The 22786-nt window shown below is 48.2% G+C and overlaps 1 protein-coding gene across 1 annotated transcript in view; it reads right to left on the bottom strand.

Annotated features, from left to right (window-relative positions):
• Positions 1 to 14070, bottom strand: part of LOC145355578 (dynein axonemal heavy chain 3-like) — a 507454-nt gene extending 493384 nt beyond the window's left edge. Inside the window, 2 exon segments of the mRNA XM_080207828.1 lie at positions 1139 to 1218; positions 13976 to 14070. Of these exon segments, the coding sequence (XP_080063954.1) occupies positions 1139 to 1218; positions 13976 to 14070 (175 nt within the window).
• Between the last annotated feature and the right edge of the window lie 8716 nt (positions 14071 to 22786).

Raw genomic sequence — 22786 nt, forward strand, 5'->3', positions numbered from 1 at the left:
GGATGATCTGGAAGGATGGCAAAAGTTGCAGCAGGACATAAATAGGATGCAGGACTGGGCGGAGAAGTGGCAGATGGACTTCAACACGGATAAATGTGTAGTGGTCCATTTTGGCAGAACCAATGGGATGAACGAGTACACTATCAAGGGCAGAAGTCTGAGTAGTGTTGAAGAGCAGAAGGATCTTGGGGTCCGGGTCCACAGGACTCTTAAATCGGCCTCGCAGGTGGAGGAGGTGGTCAAGAAGGCGTATGGTGTACTGGCCTTCATTAATCGAGGGATTGAGTTTAGGAGTCGGGAGGTAATGCTGGAACTTTATAAGACCCTTGTCAGGCCTCATTTAGAGTATTGTGCGCAGTTCTGGTCGCCTCACTATAGGAAAGATGTAGAAGCTATTGAAAGGGTACAGAGGAGATTTACAAGGATGTTGCCTGGACTGGGAGGCATGCCTTATGAAGTTAGGTTGAGGGAGCTGGGACTCTTTTCCCTGGAGAGACGAAGGTTGAGAGGCGACCTGATAGAAGTTTACAAAATGTTGAGAGGAATAGATAGGGTGGACTCTCAGAGGCTATTTCCCCGGGTTGAAATGGTCGCTACGAGAGGACACAGATTTAAGGTGCGGGGAGGGAGGTTCAGAAGTGATGTTAGGGGTAAGTTTTTCACTCAGAGGGTGGTGAGTGAATGGAATCGGCTGCCGTCAGTGGTGGTGGAGGCGAACTTGCTGGGGTCTTTTAAAAGACTTCTGGGTGAGTATATGGGGTTTAATGAGATTGAGGGTTATAGATAGGTCTATAGATTGGTAGGTGTTGATGTGTTCGGCGCAACTCGTGGGCCGAAGGGCCTGTTTGTGCTGTAGTGTTCTATGTTCTATGTTCTATTTAAATAACTATTCCACAGATTTTATCCAGCCTTCACAAACATTTACAATATCTCTAAACACTGTGAGACACACAGCTCGCAGAGTTCACATCTCCCACATGGGGAGAGACTTCCCACCCCCAATCTCCCCACGCGTGGCTGGGATCTCTGGATCTCTCCACTATTTTGGACACGCTGTGGGATCTCCGTGTCACCAGCACTGACCGCTGATCAAGTGACCGTAGCGAAATGTAGAACGGAGGTTGCTGTGTGGCCTTACCACAGGAGCCGAGGAGTTTGTAGATGTGGTAAGTGGAATATGTTTTGGCTGCCGGGCTGTAGTTATTTCCAATGGAATCACTGAAAAAGAAACCAAAACAGCTCAGTGAATGTCTGCCCAATAATAAACCCAACTCTGGGGGTTATCACCACACCCATTTCCTCCTGGGACGATGGAAACACAACTATTAAAAAACTGCAATAAATCCACAAACGTGGAATGTTTCTATATAGAACATTCCAGCGCAGTCCAGGCCCCTCGGCCCTCAATGTTGCGCCGACCAGTGGAACTAATGACCCTCTAACCTAAACTATTCCAATCTTATCCATATGCCTATCCACTGACCATTTGGATGCCCTTAAAGTTGACATTCAATATGTAAAAACGGATGTTTTCTGGAAGTATCACTGCACATAAAATGCGTACAAACAATTTTAACTAGTTGTTCTGTGTCCTGACGTTCTATTTATTGGAGTGTTATTGAGACTATGGAGATTGGGGTTTGAAACAGGTCCCATTCTCCTGAAATCTCTCTGCCTTTAACAAGCAGTCACAGTAAAAAGTCTGACAACACCAGGTTTAAGTCCAACCGATTTATTTGGTAATAGACTCACAAGCTTTTGGGGTTAGCCCCCCGAAAGCTTGTGAGTCTATTATCAAATAAATTGGTTGGACTTAAACCTGGTGTTGTCAGACTTTTTACTGTGTTTACGCCAGTCCAACGCCGGCATACCCACATCACGTTTAACAAGCAGTCTCCAGGTGGAGTCAGTTTGTGTCAGTGCAGGAACGCGGTTTAACCTGGCTGTGACCAAGGGACTTTGTGTCCAACAGTCCCTGCTTGTTTCAAAACACAGGCTGGGGATCTGGGTCCCCTGTGCTGGTGTGGTCGGACACTCCGGTCACCCCGATCACTCCTGTCCAGTACTGGAATGCTGCAGTGTCACACTATCGCCTTCTTGTTGATCAGGTCCTGCAGGGACAGACTCCAGTCACTGCCAGCAGTGACGGGGCAAAAGAACGCGTTGAACAACACATTTTTGGCGCCTCCAATGGAGCAGGAATGAATTAGCATTTAAATAGCACCTTTTAAAGTATCATCACATCTTCCAAGTGCTTTCCAGCCATAGGAAGCAGTTGTGAAGTGTCCTCACTGTTGTAATGTAGCAAACGCAACAGCCAATTTGTACACAGCAGGATCCCACTCACAGCAATATAGAACAGAGAACACTACAGCACAAACAGGCCCTTCGGCCCACAAGTTGCACTGATCATATCCCTACCTACCAATCCATAGACCTATCTATAACTCCTAATCCCATTAAATCCCATATACTCATCCAGAAGTCTTTTAAAAGACCCCAGCGAGTTCGCCTCTACCACCACCAACGGCAGCCGATTCCACTCACTCACCACCCTCTGAGTGAAAAACTTAACCCTGACATCTCCTCTGTACCTGCTCCCCAGCACCTTAAACCTGTGTCCTCTCGTAGCGACCATTTCAGCCCTGGGAAATAGCCTCCGAGAATCCACCCTATCTATTCCTCTCAACATTTTATAAACCTCTATCAGGTCGCCTCTCAACCTTCGTTTCTCCAGGGAGAAGAGACCGAGCTCCCTCAACCTATCTTCATAAGGCATGCCTCCCAATCCAGGCAACATCCTTGTAAATCTCCTCTGCACCCTCTCAATAGCTTCCACATCCTTCCTGTAGTGAGGCGATCAGAACTACGCACAGTACTCCAAGTATATGATCAGATAAAAACAGAACAAAGCTGATAATACCCAAATCAGTTCACATCTCTACAGATAAAGGATTGTAAAACCAATGGGCAAGATTTAATAGCCACCCAATGGTATGCTGAATATTTTCATATTCAGTTTTATTTTGGATTCCCAGCATCTGAAATATTTTGGCAAGTACCCTACCCTGAGACTGGTTTCATGTCTCACCCGAAAGATAATGCTTCCAACACGCACAACATCCTGACTGAAATGAAAAGCTGAGATACTGGTGGAAGATCGTAAGATATATAGAACATAGAACATAGAACATTACAGCACAGAACAGGCCCTTCGGCCCACGATGTTGCGCCGACCAGTTAAAAAACAATGACCCACTAACCTAAACCAATCCCTTTTCGTCCATAAACCTATCCACAGATCCTCTGGGTAAAGAACCTACCCCTGACATCCGTCCTATAACTACCCCCCCTTAATTTAAAGCCATGCCCCCTCATGTTAGCTTTCTCCATCCGAGGAAAAAGGCTATCACTATCCACCCTATCTAAACCTCTAATCATCTTATATGTTTCAATAAGATCCCCTCTTATTCATTCAGCCCATCAATCTTCTCTGCTATTCAATCACAGCTGATTGAGTTTTTCAACCTCATTCTCCTGCCTTTTCCCCCATAACCTTTGATCTCCTTGCTGATCAAGAATCTACCTATCTCTGTCTTAAATACACCCAATGACCTGGCCTCCACAGCCTTCTGTGGCAAAGAGTTCCACAGATTCACCACCTCCTCATCTCTGTTCCAACGGGTCGTCTCTTTATTCTGAGGCTGTGCCCTCAGATCCTAGTTTTTCCTACAAATTGAAATCCTTGTCTCATAAGAACATAAGAAATAGGAGCAGGAGTAGGCCATCTAGCCCTTCGAGCCTGCCCCGCCATTCAATAAGATCATGGCTGATCTGAAGTGGATCAGTTCCACTTTCCCGCTTTCTCCCCATAACCCTTAATCCCCTGTCTATCAGAAACCTATCTACCCGTGACTTAAATATATTTAGCGAGGCAGCCTCCACCACTTCAACGGGCAGAGAATTCCAGAGATTCACCACCCTTTGAGTGAAGAAGTTCCTCCTCAACTCTGATCTAAACTGCCCCCCCACCCCCCTTATCTTGAGGCTGTGCCCTCTAGTCCTGCTGTCCCTTCTAAGCGGGAAGAATCTCTCTACCTCTACCCTATCCATCCCTTTCATTATCTTATACGTCTCTATAAGATCCCAGCTCATCCTTCTAAACTCTAACGAGTACACACCCAATCTATTTAGTCTCTCTTCACAGTCTAACCCCCTCATCTCCGGTATCACCCTAGTAAACCCCCTCTGCACTCCCTCCAAGGCCAATATATCCTTGCGCAAGTGCGGTGACCAAAACTGCACACAGTACTCCAGCTGCGGCCTCACCAGTGCCCTGTACAGTTGCAGCAAGACCTCCCTACTTTTATATTCAATCCCCCTCGCTATGAAGGCCAGCATCCCATTCGCCTTCCTGACCACCTGCTGCACCTGCAGACTGGGTTTTTGCGACTCATGCACAAGGACCCCCAGGTCCCTCTGCACCGTAGCATGCTGCAGCTTTTCGCCTTTTAAATAACAATCCCTCCTACTATTATTTCTGCCAAAGTGGATCACCTCACATTTGCTAACATTATACTCCATCTGAATCAAAATTGAGCCAAGTTGACATTCTGTGCTTTACAGATTGAACCAGGGGGCTGCAAAAGTGGGGGAATCGATGACATATAGAGTTTTGTGAGTAATATAGTAACTGTGAGATGATCTTTTAAGGTACAGGTCATCCAATTTTGCCTAATTTAATTAATAGAGACATTAGTAAGTTTGCTGATGACACCAAAGTCGGAGGTGTGGTAGATTGTGAGGAAGGGTGTCATAGTTTGCAGGGTGACTTAGAAAGGTTGCAGAGCTGGGCCGCGAGGTGGCGGATGGAGTTTAATGCGGAGAAGTGTGAGGTAATTCATTTCGGTAGGAATAACAGATGTGTTGAGTATAGGGCTAACGGGAGGACTTTGAATAGAGTGGAGGAGCAGAGGGATCTAGGTGTATGTGTACATAGATCCCTGAAAGTTGGGAATCAAGTAGATAAGGTTGTTAAGAAGGCATACGGTGTCTTGGCGTTTATTGGTAGGGGGATTGAATTTAGGAGTCGCAGCGTCATGATGCAACTGTACACAACTCTGGTGCGGCCGCACTTGGAGTACTGTGTGCAGTTCTGGTCCCCACATTACAGGAAGGATGTGGAGGCTTTGGAGAGGGTGCAGAAGAGGTTTACCAGGATGTTGCCTGGTATGGAGGGGAGATCCTATGAGGAGAGACTGAGAGATTTGGGGTTGTTTTCGCTGGAAAGAAGGCGGCTAAGAGGGGATCTTATTGAAACATATAAGATGATTAGAGGTTTAGACAGGGTGGATAGTGATAGCCTTTTTCCTAGGATGGAGAAAGCTAGCACGAGGGGGCATGGCTTTAAATTAAGGGGGGGTAGTTATAGGACTGATGTCAGGGGTAGGTTCTTTACCCAGAGGGTGGTGAGGGATTGGAATGCCCTGCCTGCTGCAGTTGTAAATGCGCCTAGTTTGGGGGCGTTTAAGAGATCTGTGGATAGGTTTATGGACGAAATGGGATTGGTTTAGATTAGTGGGTTAGAGTTGTTTTTTTTTAAAAGCTGGTGGGCGCAACATCGTGGGCCGAAGGGCCTGTTCTGCGCTGTAATGTTCTATGTTCTATTTTCTATTTCCTAGCGGATTTTAGAAAATATTAAATTAATAGCTTGAAACCATAGAAAAGATTTAAATGTAGTGACAGTGGATTAGGGAAACTGACAATATCTGGGTGGCACAGTGGGTTAGCGCTGTTGCCTCACAGCACCAGGGTCCTGGGTTCGATTCCAGCCTCGGGTCACTGTCTGTGTGGAGTTTGCACATTCTCCCCGTGTCTGTGTGGGTTTCCTCTCACCGTCCAAAGATGTGTGGATTAGATGGACTGACTGTGCTAAATTGACCCTTGGTATCAGGGGGATTAGCGAGGATAGATAAGTGGGGTCACGGGAATAGGGCCAGGGTGGGATTGTAGTCGGTGGTTCGAACTCAACCAGAATTAATAACTTTCTCTCTCCTCTTGACTAACACAGATGTTGCTGCAGTTTTCAGCTCAGGGATTCAGCGGGAGGGGAAAGGAGTTGCTCGGATCTCCAGCGAAAAGCAGAGTGACTGAATAAAGCCTCTTTAGCAGAGTGTGCAGGCGTCTGTACACAGGAGAAACACAGCACACAAACTGCACGCCTTAACAAAGAGGGAGAATGTGAGATTAAAATAAACCTCCCAGACGGAGGAGGCTGGAGACACAGTGTGGAAGAACAAGGTTTAATTTGTTTGCTGGGTGTAGAGCAGGAGCTGGGGCTGAGGGTCTCGAAGCAAGTCCAACCTTTCAGAGACTGTTGGTTGAGTGAGGCTGGAGGCGGGGGGGGTAAGAGAGACAATAAGGAAAGTCAAACAGTCCACAGGGAAATCACTTGTGGACAAGTAAACTGAACCGAGCGGTTTCCAGAACAACAGCACAAATTCGGAAAAAATCCAGCCGCAATTCTCTGGCCAAACCGGAGACGCTCTCTGCTTGCTGGCGGACTGAGTTATGGGCGCTGACATTTTCCATTCGCAGCAAAGATTGAGGCTGGGTGGCACAGAACGCTGCCCACAGTCACACTGCGGGTTGGCATGTGCCCACCTCGCTATCAGCACCTATCCCCAGGGACAGCAGAGTCATTCTGCCGCTGCTGCTATTGAATGGGGTTAACAAGTAACAGAGGGTCTGAGTATGTTAAAAATCACACTGCTTTGTGAACTTAACCCCGGGCTGGCAGGATTGCAGAGTCCGAGTGTGAGTAACACGGCCTCCCTGCAGCCTCTGCTATCCCTCTCCCATCACCCACTAGCACACATCATCAAACACAGGAACAGGAGGAGGCCACTCGGCCCGTTTAGCCAATGTTAGGAGTTGCTGGCTGCTGGAGTTGGACAGTGACCCAGGCACTGCCCTGGGGATGGTTCATTCAACACCCCCCCCACCCCGGGGGCTGAGAGAGATTACCTGCTGCCTTGGGGGAAGCAGGGGGGGAGTGGGGGGAGGGGTGAGGGGGCAGGGGGAAGCGGGCGAGGTGGGGGGAGGGATTGGGGGAGGGGGAAGCGGGGGAGGTGGGGGGAGGGATTGGGGGGGCAGGGGGGAGTGGGGGGAGGGATGAGGGGGCTGGGGGGAGCGGGGGAGGGGAGAGGGATAGGGGGGCGGGGGAGGGGGGAGGGGAGAGGGATGGGGGGGCGGGGGAGGGGGGAGGGGAGAGGGATGGGGGGGCGGGGGGAGCGGGGAGGTGGGGAGAGGGATTGGGGGGGCAGGGGGGAGTGGGGGGAGGGATGAGGGGGCTGGGGAGGGGGGGAGGGGAGAGGGATGGAGGGTGGGGGGGGAGCGGGGGAGGGGAGAGGGATGGGGGGCGGGGGAGGGGGGTATAATGGGCGAGGTTCTCTAGCCTCCCAGACACGTGTTTCCTGCTCAGGAGGTGGCATGTTGTTTGCTAGCGGTGGGATTCTCTGGTTCCCCCACTGTCAATAGTAATTCCCATTGATGTTCACCCCACGCTGGCGGGAAACCCGTGGGTGGGGCTGTGCTGCCGGCATGAACGGCCGAAGAATTCCACCCTATATCTTTTCATTTAGACAGGACTGGGTCCTTTTGTGTCTCGGCTTTGATTTGCTTTGCAGACACCGGCAAGGTATCCACAAAATTGAGGGTCAGCACGATCTCTTCCACAGCTGGTAACAAAGCTGGGCTGATTGGAAATGGCAGGCGACTCAGTGCATTAGTGTTAACTATCCGGGTCCTGGGGGGGTGCTCTAGGAGGTACTCAATAGCCACCAGAAACAAGGATGGAGGCAATAGCGGCTATTGCCTTGTTTTCTTTATAAAGTCCCAGCAATGCTTTATAATCAGTCACTGTGACAAAGCACCTATCATAAGAACATGAGAAATAGGAGCAGGAGTAGGCCATCTAGCCCTTCGAGCCTGCCCCGCCATTCAATAAGATCATGGCTGATCTGAAGTGGATCGGTTCCACTTTCCCACTTTCTCCTTAATTCCCCTGTCTATCAGAAACCTATCTACCCGCGTCTTAAATATATTTAGCGAGGCAGCCTCCACCACTTCAACGGGCAGAGAATTCCAGAGATTCACCACCCTTTGAGTGAAGAAGTTCCTCCTCAACTCTGATCTAAACTGTCCCCCCCCCCCTTATCTTGAGGCTGTGCCCTCTAGCCCTGCTGTCCTTTCTAAGCGGGAAGAATCTCTCTACCTCTACCCTATCCATCCCCTTCATTATCTTATACGTCTCTATAAGATCCCCCCTCATCCTTCTAAACTCTAATGAGTACAGACCCAGTCTATTTAGTCTCTCTTCATAGTCCAACCCCCTCATCTCCGGTATCAGCCTAGTGAACCTCCTCTGCACTCCCTCCAAGGCCAAAATATCCTTGCGTAAGTGCGGCGACCAAAACTGCACACAGTACTCCAGCTGCGGCCTTACCAGTGCCCTGTACAGTTGCAGCAAGACCTCCCTACTTTTATATTCAATCCCCCTCGCTATGAAGGCCAGCATCCCATTCGCCTTCCTAACCACCTGCTGCACCTGCAGACTGGATTTTTGCGAGTCGTGCACAAGGACCCCCAGGTCCCTCTGCACTGTAGCATGTTGTAATTTTTCATCATTTAAATAGTAATCCCTCCTACTATTATTTCTACCAAAGTGGATAACCTCACACTTGCTAACATTATACTCCATCTGCCAGGCCCTCACCCACTTGCTCAGCCTATCCAGATCCCTCTGCAGACTTTCCACACCCTCCGCACAATTTGCTTTTCCACTCATCTTCGTGTCATTGGCAAATTTTGTTACCCTACACTCTGCCCCCTCCTCCAGATCATCTATATAAATGGTAAACAGTTGAGGCCCCAGCACCGATCCCTGCGGCACTCCACTAGTCACCAACCGCCAACCAGAAAAGCACCCATTTATTCCAACTCTCTGCTTCCTGTTAGATACCCAATCCTCAATCCACACTAACACTTTACCCCTAACTCCGTGCACCTTAACCTTCTGCAGTAACCTTTCGTGAGGCACCTTATCGAACGCCTTCTGGAAATCTAAAAACACCACATCCACAGATTCCCCTCTGTCAACCGCTGCCAGTACCCACCCCAACCTGCCACTGCAGCCATGGAGAATTAGACACTCAGCGAAATCTCCGTTCATTCTGGAGAATCCTGGCGGAGTGAACAGCCAGAGAATCCCATCCCTTTTCGGGGGCAAAAATAGGCCAATAAATTCGAGGACAAAAACTGCTGTTTAACTCTGATGAAAGCCTCCAGCTGCAGCGCCCCCCTCAGATGTTCCTGGAGTTGGGTATACAGGGGGACCAGTCAGGAAGACATATTCCGCACAAAATTCCCATAATAATACACTAACCTCAGGGAGGATTTCAATTCCTTGGGGTCCCTTAGAGTCGGCCCCTCCTTCGTAGAACCCTACAGGGCAGAAAAAGGCCCTTCAGCCCATCGAGTCTGCACTGGCCACAATCCCACCCAGGCCCTACCCCCATATCCCTACATATTATACCCACTAATCCCTCTAACCTACACATCCCAGGACACTAAGGGGCAATTTCTTAGCATGGCCAATCAACCTAACCCGCACATCTTTGGACTGTGGGAGGAAACCGGAGCACCCGGAGGAAACCCATGCAGACACGAGGAGAATGTGCAAACAGACAGTAACCAGGAATCAAACCCAGGACCCTGGAGCTGTGAAGCAGCAGTGCTAACCACTGTGCCACCGTGCCACCCAATGGTCCTCACCTTGTCCTCCACCAGATGAAGGCCCTTGCCATCCACTCAATAGCCCAAATGGGTCACAGCACTTGCTTGGAAGACACACTTTCCCTTTTCCGGCATATCCCGACCTCCAAGAATCATCTAACTGCCCCTTCCGGGGGTTGTTTGACATTTGCATTCTGAAGTTCTTGTGACCAAGACATTGCCCGGGTACGCTGTTAGCAGAGGTAACCCTCGGAATATGTTCTCCATGACCCAGATCACGGGGATAATTATCCAGTCATATAAAATGTGGAAAATCGAAGCATTAATCCTTTGGAAGAAACCTGGAAAATATTTTGATAAGCTGTTTCCAACATTTATCGAGAACTGATTGCTTCAGCTTGCTGTGACGGTCTGATGCACACATATCCTGACCTCGAGAGGCTATGAAGATGATGCAGAATTAAGCAATGATCACAGAGTCCTCAGTTTACTGCTCGGGGCACAGTTCGGCAACATTGGGAGTCAGATTTCTTATGCAGTGATGGTTGGAGCTAACTTTGTGCGTTGTGTCTGCCCTGCACTGAGAAACGAGCGTTCTTCCTGCTAACAGCAATATTTCATAGAGTACCAATGAGAACTAGCCTGCTGTGAGACACACTACATTAATTGTGCTTAAACCGTCTGATCTAGATTGCTACATTAATCATAAAACATCAGCATGATCTAACTGTACAAGTCAGGGCAGCTTGACAATAATGACCACTATTACAGCATGTAGCTCTCTGCAGACACAGCAATACCATCACTGCGGCTATTACAACGTGAATGGACCTCACCCAGTGTAACACTGAAGACAGAATCCTCTCCGATATCCGCAAATCCACATCATGCAGCACAGAGGGGAAAAAGTTGGACAGGCACAGGTTCCACACTGCATTACGGGCAGGTGATCTCACATTCACCCCACCCCCCCTCACCTCAACACTGTCTGTGTTCTCATAAGAACATAAGAAATAGGAGCAGGAGTAGGCCATCTAGCCCTTCGAGCCTGCCCCGCCATTCAATAAGATCATGGCTGATCTGAAGTGGATCAGTTCCACTTTCCCGCTTTCTCCCCATAACCCTTAATTCCCCTGTCTATCAGAAACCTATCTACCCGTGACTTACATATATTTAGCGAGGCAGCCTCCACCACTTCAACGGGCAGAGAATTCCAGAGATTCACCACCCTTTGAGTGAAGAAGTTCCTCCTCAACTCTGATCTAACTTTGGCAGAAATAATAGTAGGAAGGACTACTACTTACAGGGCGAAAAGCTGCAGCAGGCGACAGTGCAGAGGGACCTCGGGGTCCTTGTGCATGAGTCGCAAAAACCCAGTCTGCAGGTGCAGCAGGTGGTCAGGAAGGCGAATGGGATGCTGGCCTTCATAGCGAGGGGGATTGAATATAAAAGTAGGGAGGTCTTGCTGCAGCTGTATAGGGCACTGGTGAGGCCACAGCTGGAGTACTGTGTGCAGTTTTGGTTGCCGCACTTGCGCAAGGATATTTTGGCCTTGGAGGGAGTGCAGAGGAGGTTTACTAGGCTGATACCGGAGATGAGGGGGTTGAGCTATGAGGAGAGGCTGAATAAACTAGGCTTGTACTCGTTAGAGTTTAGAAGAATGAGGGGAGATCTCATTGAGACGTATAAGATGATGAATGGGATGGATAGGATAGAGGTGGAGAGACTCTTCCCGCTCAGAAAGGATAGCAGGACTAGAGGGCACAGCCTCAAGATAAAGGGGGGGCGGTTTAAAACGGAGTTGAGGAGGAACTTCTTCACTCAAAGGGTGGTGAATCTCTGGAATTCTCTGCCCGTTGAAGTGGTGGAGGCTACCTCGCTAAATATATTTAAGATGCGGGTTGATAGGTTTTTGGCAGGCAAGGGGATTAAGGGTTATGGGGAAAGGGCGGGAATGTGGAACTGAGACACGACAGATCAGCCATGATCTTATTGAATGGCGGGGCAGGCTCGAAGGGCTAGATGGCCGACTCCTGCTCCTATTTCTTATGTTCTTATGAAGCAGCTGAAGATGGTTGGGTCTTGGTCACTACCCTGAGAGTTCCTGCAGTGATGCTCTGGAGCTGAGATGACTGACCTCCAGGTCACAACCATCTTCCTTTGTGCCAGGAATGGCTCCAGTCAGTGGAGAAGTGTATTGAGGTCAGCTGAGTGACCCTGGCGAAACTTCCAAGTATTAAAATTAAGTATTGGATAGGGTGGACAGTGAGAGACTTTTTCCTCGGATGGTGATGGCTAACACGAGGGGACATAGCTTTAAATTGAGGGGTGATAATTATAGGACGGATGTCAGATGTAAGTTCTTTACTCAGAGGGTAGTAAGGGCGTGGAGTGCCCTGCCTGCAGCAGTTGTGGACTCGCCAACTTTAAGGGCGTTCAAATGGTCAGTGGATAGGCATATGGATAACATTGGAATTGGCTGGCGGATAGGAGACAGAGGGTGGTGGTTGATGGTAAGTATTCGACATGCAGTTCGGTTACAAGTGGTGTGCCTCAGGGATCTGTTTTGGGGCCACTGCTGTTTGTAATTTTTATAAATGATCTGGATGAGAGTATAGCTGGTGGATTAGTAAATTTGCTGATGACACCAAAGTTGGAGGAGTGGTAGATAGTGAAGAGGGGTATCGTAGTTTACAGAGAGACTTGGACAAGTTGCAGAGCTGGGCCGAGAGGTGGCGGATGGAGTTTAATGTGGAAAAGTGTGAGGTAATTCACTTTGGCAGGAATAACAGATGTGTAGAGTATAGGGCTAACGGTAGGACTCTGAATAGTGTGGATGAACAGAGGGATCTAGGTGTATGTGTACATAGATCCTGAAAGTTGGGAATCAAGTAGATAAGGTTGTTAGGAAGGCATACGGTGTCTTGGCATTTATTGGTAGGGGGATTGAATTTAGGAGTCGCAGCGTCATGTTGCAACTGTACATAACTCTGGTGTGTCCGCGCTTGGAGTATTGTGTGCAGTTCTGGTCCCCACATTATAGGAAGGATGTGGAGGCTTTGGAGAGGGTGCAGAGGAGGTTTACCAGGATGTTGCCTGGTATGGAGGGGAGGTCCTATGAGGAGAGACTGAGGGTTTTGAGGTTGTTTTCGTTAGAAAGAAGGCGGCTAAGGGGGGACCTTATTGAAACATATAAGATGATTAGAGGTTTAGATAGGGTGGACAGTGATAGCCTTTTTCCTCGGATGGAGAAAGCTAGCACGAGGGGGCATAGCTTTAAATTAAGGGGTGGTAGTTATAGGACGGATGTCAGGGGTAGGTTCTTTACCCAGAGGGTGGTGAGGGATTGGAATGCCCTGCCTGCTGCAGTTGTAAATGCGCCTAGTTTGGGGGCGTTTAAGAGATCCGTGGATAGGTTTATGGATGGAAAGGGATTGGTTTAGATTAGAGGGTCATTGCTTTTCTCTTAATTGGGCGGCGCAACATCGTGGGCCGAAGGGCCTGTTCTGCGCTGTAATGTTCTATGTTCTGAGTAATTCAGCGACCCTGAAAAGCCTCCCAGGTGTGAAAGGTGATATATAAATGCAAATTCTGAATCCTTGCGGCAATTCAGTCATTACACCAGAGCAGATTTCTGAATGGATATGATTCCATTTCTTTAAGGAGGACCAGAGAGCAAATGTGAATCATTCTTTCGGGGCAAATGCGACAGTCAGTTCTTGTTAGTGATATGATGGTGAGAGAGTCTCGATCAATTCTGATTTCAAATTAAACTCGCAAGATCACTTGAGCAAATGTAAATTCTTCCAATTTCCCAGTGTGACAAATCACACAAGTATTTCCCATCACATATTAATGTATGTATTAATAAGTAGGAGATGTAAGCTTTTCACTCAGAGGGGGGTGAGTGAGTGGAATCGGCTGCCGTCTGTCGAGGCGAACTTGCTGGGGCCTTTTAAGAGACTTCTGGATGAGTACATGGGATTTAATGGGATTGAGGGTTATAGATAGGCCTGGTAGGTAGGGATATGATTGGCGCAACTTGTGGGCCGAAGGGCCTGTTTGTGCTGTAGTTTTTCTATGTTCTAAGCAGACATTAATAGCGCTGGACCCAATCGCAGAGTGTAACGGGTGCAGAATGTCACCCCCAACACAGAACGAAACGGGGGAAAGATTTTACCTGACGTTCCGGAAGAACTTCTCCTCTTTCCAGGGAATAGCTTGAGTCCAGGGACCGTGCTGGACAATCTTTGGCCTCTCCTGCGAGGGAAGCATCATCTGTCAATATTAACACTTCAACACGGCATTTTATCAAATCTGCCTTTAATTATCTCTGATAAGATAACGTGTCAGTTTGGTGACGTGGAGAATTCGCAGGTTTGCAGAACTGGCAAAAATCTCTCTTTTTATCTCACCAAAGACATCCTGGAGCCTGCACACAATGAATTAAATAGTTTAATGAATTATTTAAGTTACATTCGGAAAGATGTATTTATAATACGAAACAGCCTTCACAATCCTAAATTTGCTGAAATCAGATATAAAATGTCAGGAATCGATATCAGAGCAGCCCTGAGAGATTCTGAGTCAGATCGGGAAGATTCTAACACCATACAAAGAACAAAGAACAAAAACAGCACGGGAAACAGGCCCTTCGACCCAACGAGCCCGCACCAACATTTTAACATTGTGAGTTCCCTCTTCAACCCGTGACCCATGTCTGCGCTTATGGCACTCCACATTGGAAACCAGATTGAGGGAAACTAACTTAGGGACAATTTATTACCTCCAATCAGCCTAAGAGCACATTTTTGGGATGTGGGGGGAAACCGGAGCACCCGGAGAAAACCCACGCAAGCACGGGGAGAATGCGCAAACTCCCACAGACACTGGCCCAAATCCATGTGTCTGCACAGCAATCAGCGATAGTCACTGAGCTGTCCTGTTGCTCGTCAGTCGGTCCAGTTTAAGCGCACACTAACGACATGAAGCACTAGGCAACTCTCAAAGCAACATCCAAGAGCAGCCCTCGTACGACCCATCACGTGTATGCTCCTCGTTGGACAACAAGGCGGACTGATGCACCAGGACCATCAGCCAGGAGTTGCTGGTTGTTCGAATTCTTATCCAATGTGCAGAATCATTGCGACCTGTTGGTATCAGACCTGTTTAATCAAAGCTCTCTCTTCAGAACAGCTAAATTTACCCTCTAAGTCTTCCCTCCATAAGGAGATTACAGAGACAAGGACCTCAGTCAGGAGGTATAACTCTGGGAGTTGGGCAGGAGGTGTTGGCACTGGGTGAGGGTGTAGAAACGAGCCAGGTACAGGGTGGCACACAGTCTCCACGGCCGATGCTCAGTTTCAGCTCCCTGACATTTAGTGTGTGAGCATCGAGAAAGAGGCAGACGCAGAGACAGAGGGAGAGAAGCGATGGCCACCCCATAAATATCCTCAGAAACATTCTTCAACACTACAGCCTGTCCCCTGGGTAACAACTCACTGGGAAGGAGGTTAAAGAACACACAGCTTGGGAAACACCGAACAAAAGATGCTCATGATTTTAAATAAAGTCTCGCAGTCACCTCCACTGCATTTATACATTATCTTTAGGATATGAACTCGGCAAATATCGTGGCCACGATTTCCCACCTCTCTGCAGCCGGCGATCAGTGTGGCGAGCTGGGAAGATTGTGCGCAACGCCAAAAACCAGAATCTCCCCAGCCCCTTTGTCATGGTGAGAACCAAAATGGGCGTGAAGCCTATTAGTGTGGATTTGCCTGGATTTCAACGTCATCAATGAGTTGAACTCACTATTGTCCCCCTCCTGGAATCTCCCCACCTCACAGTGACATCACACTGGCACAAATCATTACTCAATTAAGTGTGGTTCAGGCACAGCAGGAGCGAGGGGGGAGTGAGGGGGGAGTGAGGAGATGAGGGGGGAGCGAGGAGGTGAGTACTACTGGGTACCAACCCCAGGATGAAGAGGGGAGGGTCTCGCTCCTGCCATGGTGTGGGATGGAACAGAGAACACTACAGCACAAACAGGCCATTCGGCCCACAAGTTGCGCCGATCATATCCATACCTACCAGGCCTATCTATAACCCCCAATCCCATTAAATCCCATGTACTCATCCAGAAGTCTCTTAAAAGATCCTATCGAATTCGCCTCTACCACCACCGATGGCAGCCGATTCCACTCACTCACCACCCTCTGAGTGAAAAACTTACCCCTGACATCTCCTCTGTACCTGCTCCCCAGCACCTTAAACCTGTGTCCTCTCGTAGCGACCATTTCAGCCCTGGGAAATAGCCTCCGAGAATCCACCCTATCTATTCCTCTCAACATTTTATAAACCTCTATCAGGTCCCCTCTCAACCTTCGTCTCTCTACACGAAGGGATGGGAGGCTTGCGTGCATGAAGGTTGTTTTGGGGGGCTTGTGCCGGTCTGGGGGTCCTCAGGTTGTGAGTTGGCGTAGGCTTGGGGTTTGTGTTGCTTGCATTCCCACCCTGCAATGGCAACCCACCCTGTGTTACTCACGAGGCTGCCTCTCCCTGTGTCTCCGAACTGCAAACCATTCCTGAAAGTCACTGCAACAGACATCCAGGTGGGTGTCTCTGTTTCAGGAATTCCCGTCCCAGCCACCCTCATACTCCCAGTGCCTGCCGTGGCGAGGATGTGTCGATGGTGAGCAGTCGTGCATGGCACCCGCCTTATAAAGGACTTGGGATTGGGGTTCCACTTGTTTAGGTCAATCAGGGACTCCCCATGGAAGTCCTGGGGGTTATCCCACCCCCTCTCCCACTCCCGAGACCAAGGGTTCGTCCTTGCTCCTAAGATGTTGAGGCAGTCTTTGTCTTTTGGCCTCTTCCCCATTTCATCCTCTCCCCTGGTCTGGTGGGGTTTATCGAGTCAGCAAGTGCCTCTTCCTGGATGACCAGCGCGGGCGGCTCATTCTCAACGGTGACTTCTGGCTGAGATTCCGCTGCCTCCGTATCAGAGGGAGAGGCTATCACAGCCTCCTCCCTTTGGTTGAGTTCCTATACGGCCTATCAGTGTACCTGGTATGTTCACTACATTGGCTGCTTCTATCGAAAGCTCTCAATGGCATCGTTGGTCAACGTGTTTCCTTGGTATTTTGCCCCCAGCTTTTACAGGATGAGACACTGGCCCAGTCTTTGAGGAGATAGTACACAGTATCCGTGAAGTGTTCTCTCCAAAATTACACCCTTGGGCTGTATCTCCTGGTGAGAAGTTCCATCAGCTTTAGTCTATCGTGGCCCCTGATTTGGACTGTTTTTCTTCAACTCTTCCACTTAAACCATAGAATCATATCATCCCCACAGTGCAGAAGGAGGCCATCCAGTCCATTGAGCCTACACCAACAACAATCCCACCCTGTCCCGATCCCCATTATCCCACATATTTATCCTGTTGATCCCCCTGACACTAAGGGGCAATTTAGCACGGCCAATCAACCTCATCTTTGGGAGGAAACCGGAGCACCCAGAGGAAACCCACGCAGATACGGGGAGAATGTGCAAACTCCACACAGACAGTGTCCCGAGGCAGGGAGTTGAACCCAGGTCCCTGGCGCTGTGAGGCAGCAGTGCTAACCACTGTGCCACCCTGTTGCCCGCTGTGTGCTGCTGCAGGCTGTGGCACAGTGTAGAGACAGAGTGGCACCTGTGTTAGGTCCTGGCACCTCAGGAGGGCAAGGCAGCCCTGAACTTCGATGCCACCAGGTCCTTCCTGGCTTCCAGTACCAGGCATCTCGTGGCTCTCCATGCACAAGTGCATCTGTGAGGTGACAGATGCCCTGTTCACCAGGCAGACAATTACACCCCCTTTGACATGGGACACGTCCAACAGGAAACCAGGGCTTCACCACCATCGCTGGCATTCCCCATGTGCAGGATGGCACACACGCCACCCCCTGAGCCCTGAATGATCAAGAGATCGTGACGCGGAGATGCCGGTGTTGGACTGGGGGAAACACAGCCAGGAGTCTCACAACACCAGGTTAAAGTTCGATAGGTTTATTTGGTAGCATGAACCACTGTGGCTCGTGTTACCAAATAAACCTGTTGGACTTTAACCTGGTGTTGTGAGACTTCTTACTGTGATCAAAGGGTGCCGTTCACCAACAAGAACACTTCCCCCAGGATACCATCCACTGTACCCCACACACACTGTGGCAGAGACACTATTTTGCCAGCTGACTGGTATCCAGAATGTTGGTAAAGACAGCTACTCCGATACAGAATATTACAGCAAGACTATCGAAACTGACAAGGGAATTAGATCTTGACAGCACGAGAATTTGAGATGGTATCAAACATGGTCATGTAAAATCCCACGACAAATTCACAGCATGGTGAATTGGCTGAAATCTGGTTTATATTCCAAGCCACCTCAACTAAGACTGGAACAGATCCTGTATAACCCTGCTGTGTGCATTAAACTAACCGGCAGAAAGTGTGCAATAAATATCATTCCCATTCCTTAATATATCCTCCTGAATTTAACCCAAAATCTCAGCACTGGAATATTTACTTAAATGAAGAAGGCATCATTTAGGGTTAGAGTTAAGGGTGGCACAGTGGCACAGCTACCTCTCAGCTCCAGAGACCTGGGTTTGATTCCTGGGTTATAAGAACATAAGAAATAGGAGCAGGAGTAGGCCATCTCGCCCTTCGAGCCTGCCCCGCCATTCAATAAGGTCATGGCTGATCTGAAGTGGATCAGTTCCACTTTCCCGCTTCCTCCCTTAATTCCCTTGTCTATCAGAAATCTATCTACCCGTGACTTAAATATATTTAGCGAGGTAGCCTCCACCACTTCAACGGGCAGAGAATTCCAGAGATTCACCACCCTTTGAGAGAAGAGGTTCCTCCTCAACTCTGATCTAAACTGCACCCCCCTCCCCTTATCTTGAGGCTGTGCCCTCTAGTCCTGCTGTCCTTTCTGATCTGGAAGAATCTCTCTACCTCTACCCTATCCATCCCCTTCATTATCTTATATGTCTCTATAAGATCCCCCCTCATCCTTCTAAACTCCAACGAGTACAGACCCAGTCTATTTAGTCTCTCTTCATAATCCAACCCCCTCATCTCTGGTATCAGCCTAGTGAACCTCCTCTGCACTCCCTCCAAGGCCAAAATATCCTTGTGCAAGTGCGGCGACCAAAACTGCACACAGTACTCCAGCTGCGGCCTCACCAGTGCCCTGTACAGGTTGGGTCACTCTCTGTTTGCACGTTCTCCTTTGTCTATATGAGTTTCCTCTGGGTGCTCCGGTTTTCTCCCACAGTCCAAAGATGTGTGGGTTAGGTGGATTAACCATGCTAAAGTATCCTCAGTGTCGGGGGAACTAGCTCGGGTAAATGCATTAGGTTATGGGAGTGGGATCTAGGTGGGATTGCGGTCAGTGTAGACTCACTGGGCCAAATGGCCTCTTTCTGACTGAAGAATTCTGTGAAAACCATATTGACCCTGCCTGATTGTATTATGATTTTATAAATGTCCTGTTATTACGTCCTTAATAATGGATTCGAGTATTTTCCCAATGACAGGCACTGGACGAACTTGTCTACATTTTCCCATCTTCTGTCACCCTCCTCCTTTTGAAAGAGATAAGAACATAAGAAATAGGAGCAGGAGTAGGCCATCTAGCCCTTCGAGCCTGCCCCACCATTCAATAAGATCATGGCTGATCTGTCGTGGCTCAGTTCCACATTCCCGCCCTCTCCCCATAACCCTTAATCCCCTCTCTTATCAAAAACCCATCAACCCGCGTCTTAAAAATATTTCGATTCTCTCATCCACTGGGGATTTTCCAGAATCTGGGGAATTTTGGAAAATCACAACCAACTCATCACCTATCCCCACAGCTATTTCTTTTACGATGCTAGGATTCAGATCATCTGATCCTGGGGATTTTTAACCTTTGAATCCAAAATTCCCTACTCTCATCTTCCTTAATGCTTGTGTTAAGTTCATCACTCTCTTTTACCTCTTAATTTTCAGGGATTTGGGGATTTTTTTTTGGGTTCCCACAATGGAGACAGACATAAAATATATATTCAACACTCCCACCATTTCCCTGTTCCCTATTATTAATTCCCCAGTTTCACCTTTTAGAACGGAGTTGAGGAGGAACTTCTTCACTCAAAGGGTGGTGAATCTCTGGAATTCTCTGCCCGTTGAAGTGGTGGAGGCTGCCTCGCTGAATATATTTAAGTCACGGGTAGATAGGTTTCTGATAGACAGGGGAATTAAGGGTTATGGGGAGAAAGCGGGAAAGTGGAACTGATCCACTTCAGGTCAGCCATGATCTTATTGAATGGCGGGGCAGGCTCGAAGGGCTAGATGGCCTACTCCTGCTCCTATTTCTTATGTTCTTCTGAGAGACCATTGCCCAGTTTTCAAAGATTCGTAGAAACTCTTACCATCTCTTTATATATTTTGAGCTAGCTTTCTCTCATACTCCAATTTCTCCTTCCTTACTATTTGATAAGTCATTTTTTTACTGGTTTCAAAAATCTATCCAATACTCTGACCTATCACTAACTTCACAGTATTGGATACTTTCTCTTTAAATTTGTTAAATTTTTAAATTTCTTAGTTGACCAGAGATGGTTCATCCTTCTTATACAAACTGTTTTTCTTTCTCAATGGCTTCAATCTTAGCTAAGAGTTATGAAAAATTGCCTGTTACTGTTTCTCTATTGTCCTCCCATTAATCTATTTCCCCAGTTTGCTTTCACCAAGTCTGTCCTCATACCCTTTTACTTAGAACATAGAACATAGAACATTACAGCGCAGAACAGGCCCTTCAGCCCACGATGTTGCGCCGACCAGTTAAAAAACAATGACCTTCTAACCTAAACCAAACCTTTACCATCCATAAACCTATCCACAGATCTCTTAAACGCCCCCAAACTAGGCGCATTTACAACTGCAGCAGGCAGGGCATTCCAATCCCTCACCACCCTCTGGGTAAAGAACCTACCCCTGACATCCGTCCTATAACTACCCCCCCTTAATTTAAAGCCATGCCCCCTCGTGCTAGCTTTCTCCATCCGAGGGAAAAGGCTATCACTGTCCACCCTATCTAAACCTCTAATCATCTTATACGTTTCAATAAGGTCCCCTCTTAGCCACCTTCTTTCTAACGAAAACAGCCTCAAATCCCTCAGTCTCTCCTCATAGGACCTCCCCTCCATACCAGGCAACATCCTGGTAAACCTCCTCTGCACCCTCTCCAAAGCCTCCACATCCTTCCTATAATGTGGGGACCAGAACTGCACACAATACTCCAAGTGCGGCCGCACCAGAGTTTTGTACAGTTGTTAAGTTTAGATTTATTCTTAAATTCCTCACCCTTACACTGAATGTGAAATTCTATCATGTTATGATCACTGTTGCCTCGAGGCTTTTGTATTATCCTATCATTAATCCTGTTTCATTAATCTTAACCAGAGCTGGAAAAACCTGCTCCCTGTTGGATCTAGACTTTCTGTAAGAAATTGTTCTCCATACGCTCTTTGCCTCACCTTCCATTTTCTCGCCAATCCAATCTATATTACACATGATTAATGCAGGAACTTTCTTACGGGTTCCCATAACTTCTCCCAATATCCTCAGTCCTGCGGTATAACTACTGTTATGGGGCCTATAAACTGTAACTGATTCAGCATTTAAACCTTCTGAACAATGCTCATTTCTCACTACCATACTAATGTCAACCATCATCAGCAGAGCCAAATCATTACCTTTTCCCAGCTTCCCGCCCTTCCAAAATTCCAAATTCCCTTCAATATTTAGGTCCTAGCCTTGATGGCCTTGCAATCTAGTTTGTAAAATGGCCATCAGCTCCTGCATCGATATATATATATTACAGATATAGTTTATCTATTCATTGTCACAACTTACATTAACACTGCAATGAAGTTACTGTGAAAATCCCCTCGTCATCACACTCCGGCACCTGTTTGGGTACACTGAGGGAGAATTTAGCACGGCCAATGCACCTAACCGGCACGTCTTTTACTGTGGGAGAAAACCGGAGCACCCAGAGGAAACCCACGCAGACACAAGGAGAATGTGCGGTCTCCACACAGACAGTGACCCGAGCCGGGAATCGAACCCGAGTCCCTGGTGCAGTGAGGCAAGCCCACTGTGCCGCTCTAGGGTGCATTCTTAAGTCTATATATGTTGTCCCTTCCTGCTACACTCTGCTATCATTATCCATGTCACTACCCTGCCCTAACACTTGCCTCTTCTCTGAATTTACCACATCTCTCCTCACTTGATCCCTTCCTCCCAATATTTAGTTTAAATCCCCCTCCAACAGGTATATGGCCAGCATGCTGTATAGAGTATACACTGTTCCCAGCACGGTTTAGATGTAGATCACCCCAACACTACAGATCCCACTTTCCCCAGTACACATCATTCTTACAGCTATGAATTCTACTCTCTCTTTTTAATCACCTTTATGTTGATTCATCTGTATCTCAATCCAGAGATTTTAATACCTTTGAGATTCTGTTTTTTAATTTAGCTCCTAACTGCTCAACATCTCCTCCCTACCACTACCAACTCCCAGCTCCCACCTCCTTCCCATCCCTCTCTCTCCATTCCAGCTTCCTCCGTACTAGGGAGCAGATGTCCCAAGTCCTGGCAACGGGCGAGCAATAAGGAGGGTTCATGCTCTGGGCTGCAGTAGCTCGTGCCAATCCCTTGCACTATGCTACCCCCTTTACTACCAATACATTTCCATTTCCTTCCCAGTGCCACAGTCAGTCCACCCAGCCACCCCCACTGAGCTGTTGGGCGATTGTGAGGGCTGAGGTATCCGCGCCTCTCCCTCCTGGGTCTCCATTCCTGCCTCACTCGCAGTCGCACCCTCCTGACTGCACACTAAATCTTGTCCAAAAAGGTATGACTATGTTCCAGAACAGAGTGTCCCGGTAACCCT

Source organism: Carcharhinus amblyrhynchos, chromosome 19 (genome assembly GCF_965287045.1).
Source record: "Carcharhinus amblyrhynchos chromosome 19, sCarAmb.v2.hapA, whole genome shotgun sequence".
In the NCBI taxonomy this organism is placed as follows: Eukaryota; Metazoa; Chordata; class Chondrichthyes; order Carcharhiniformes; family Carcharhinidae; genus Carcharhinus; species Carcharhinus amblyrhynchos.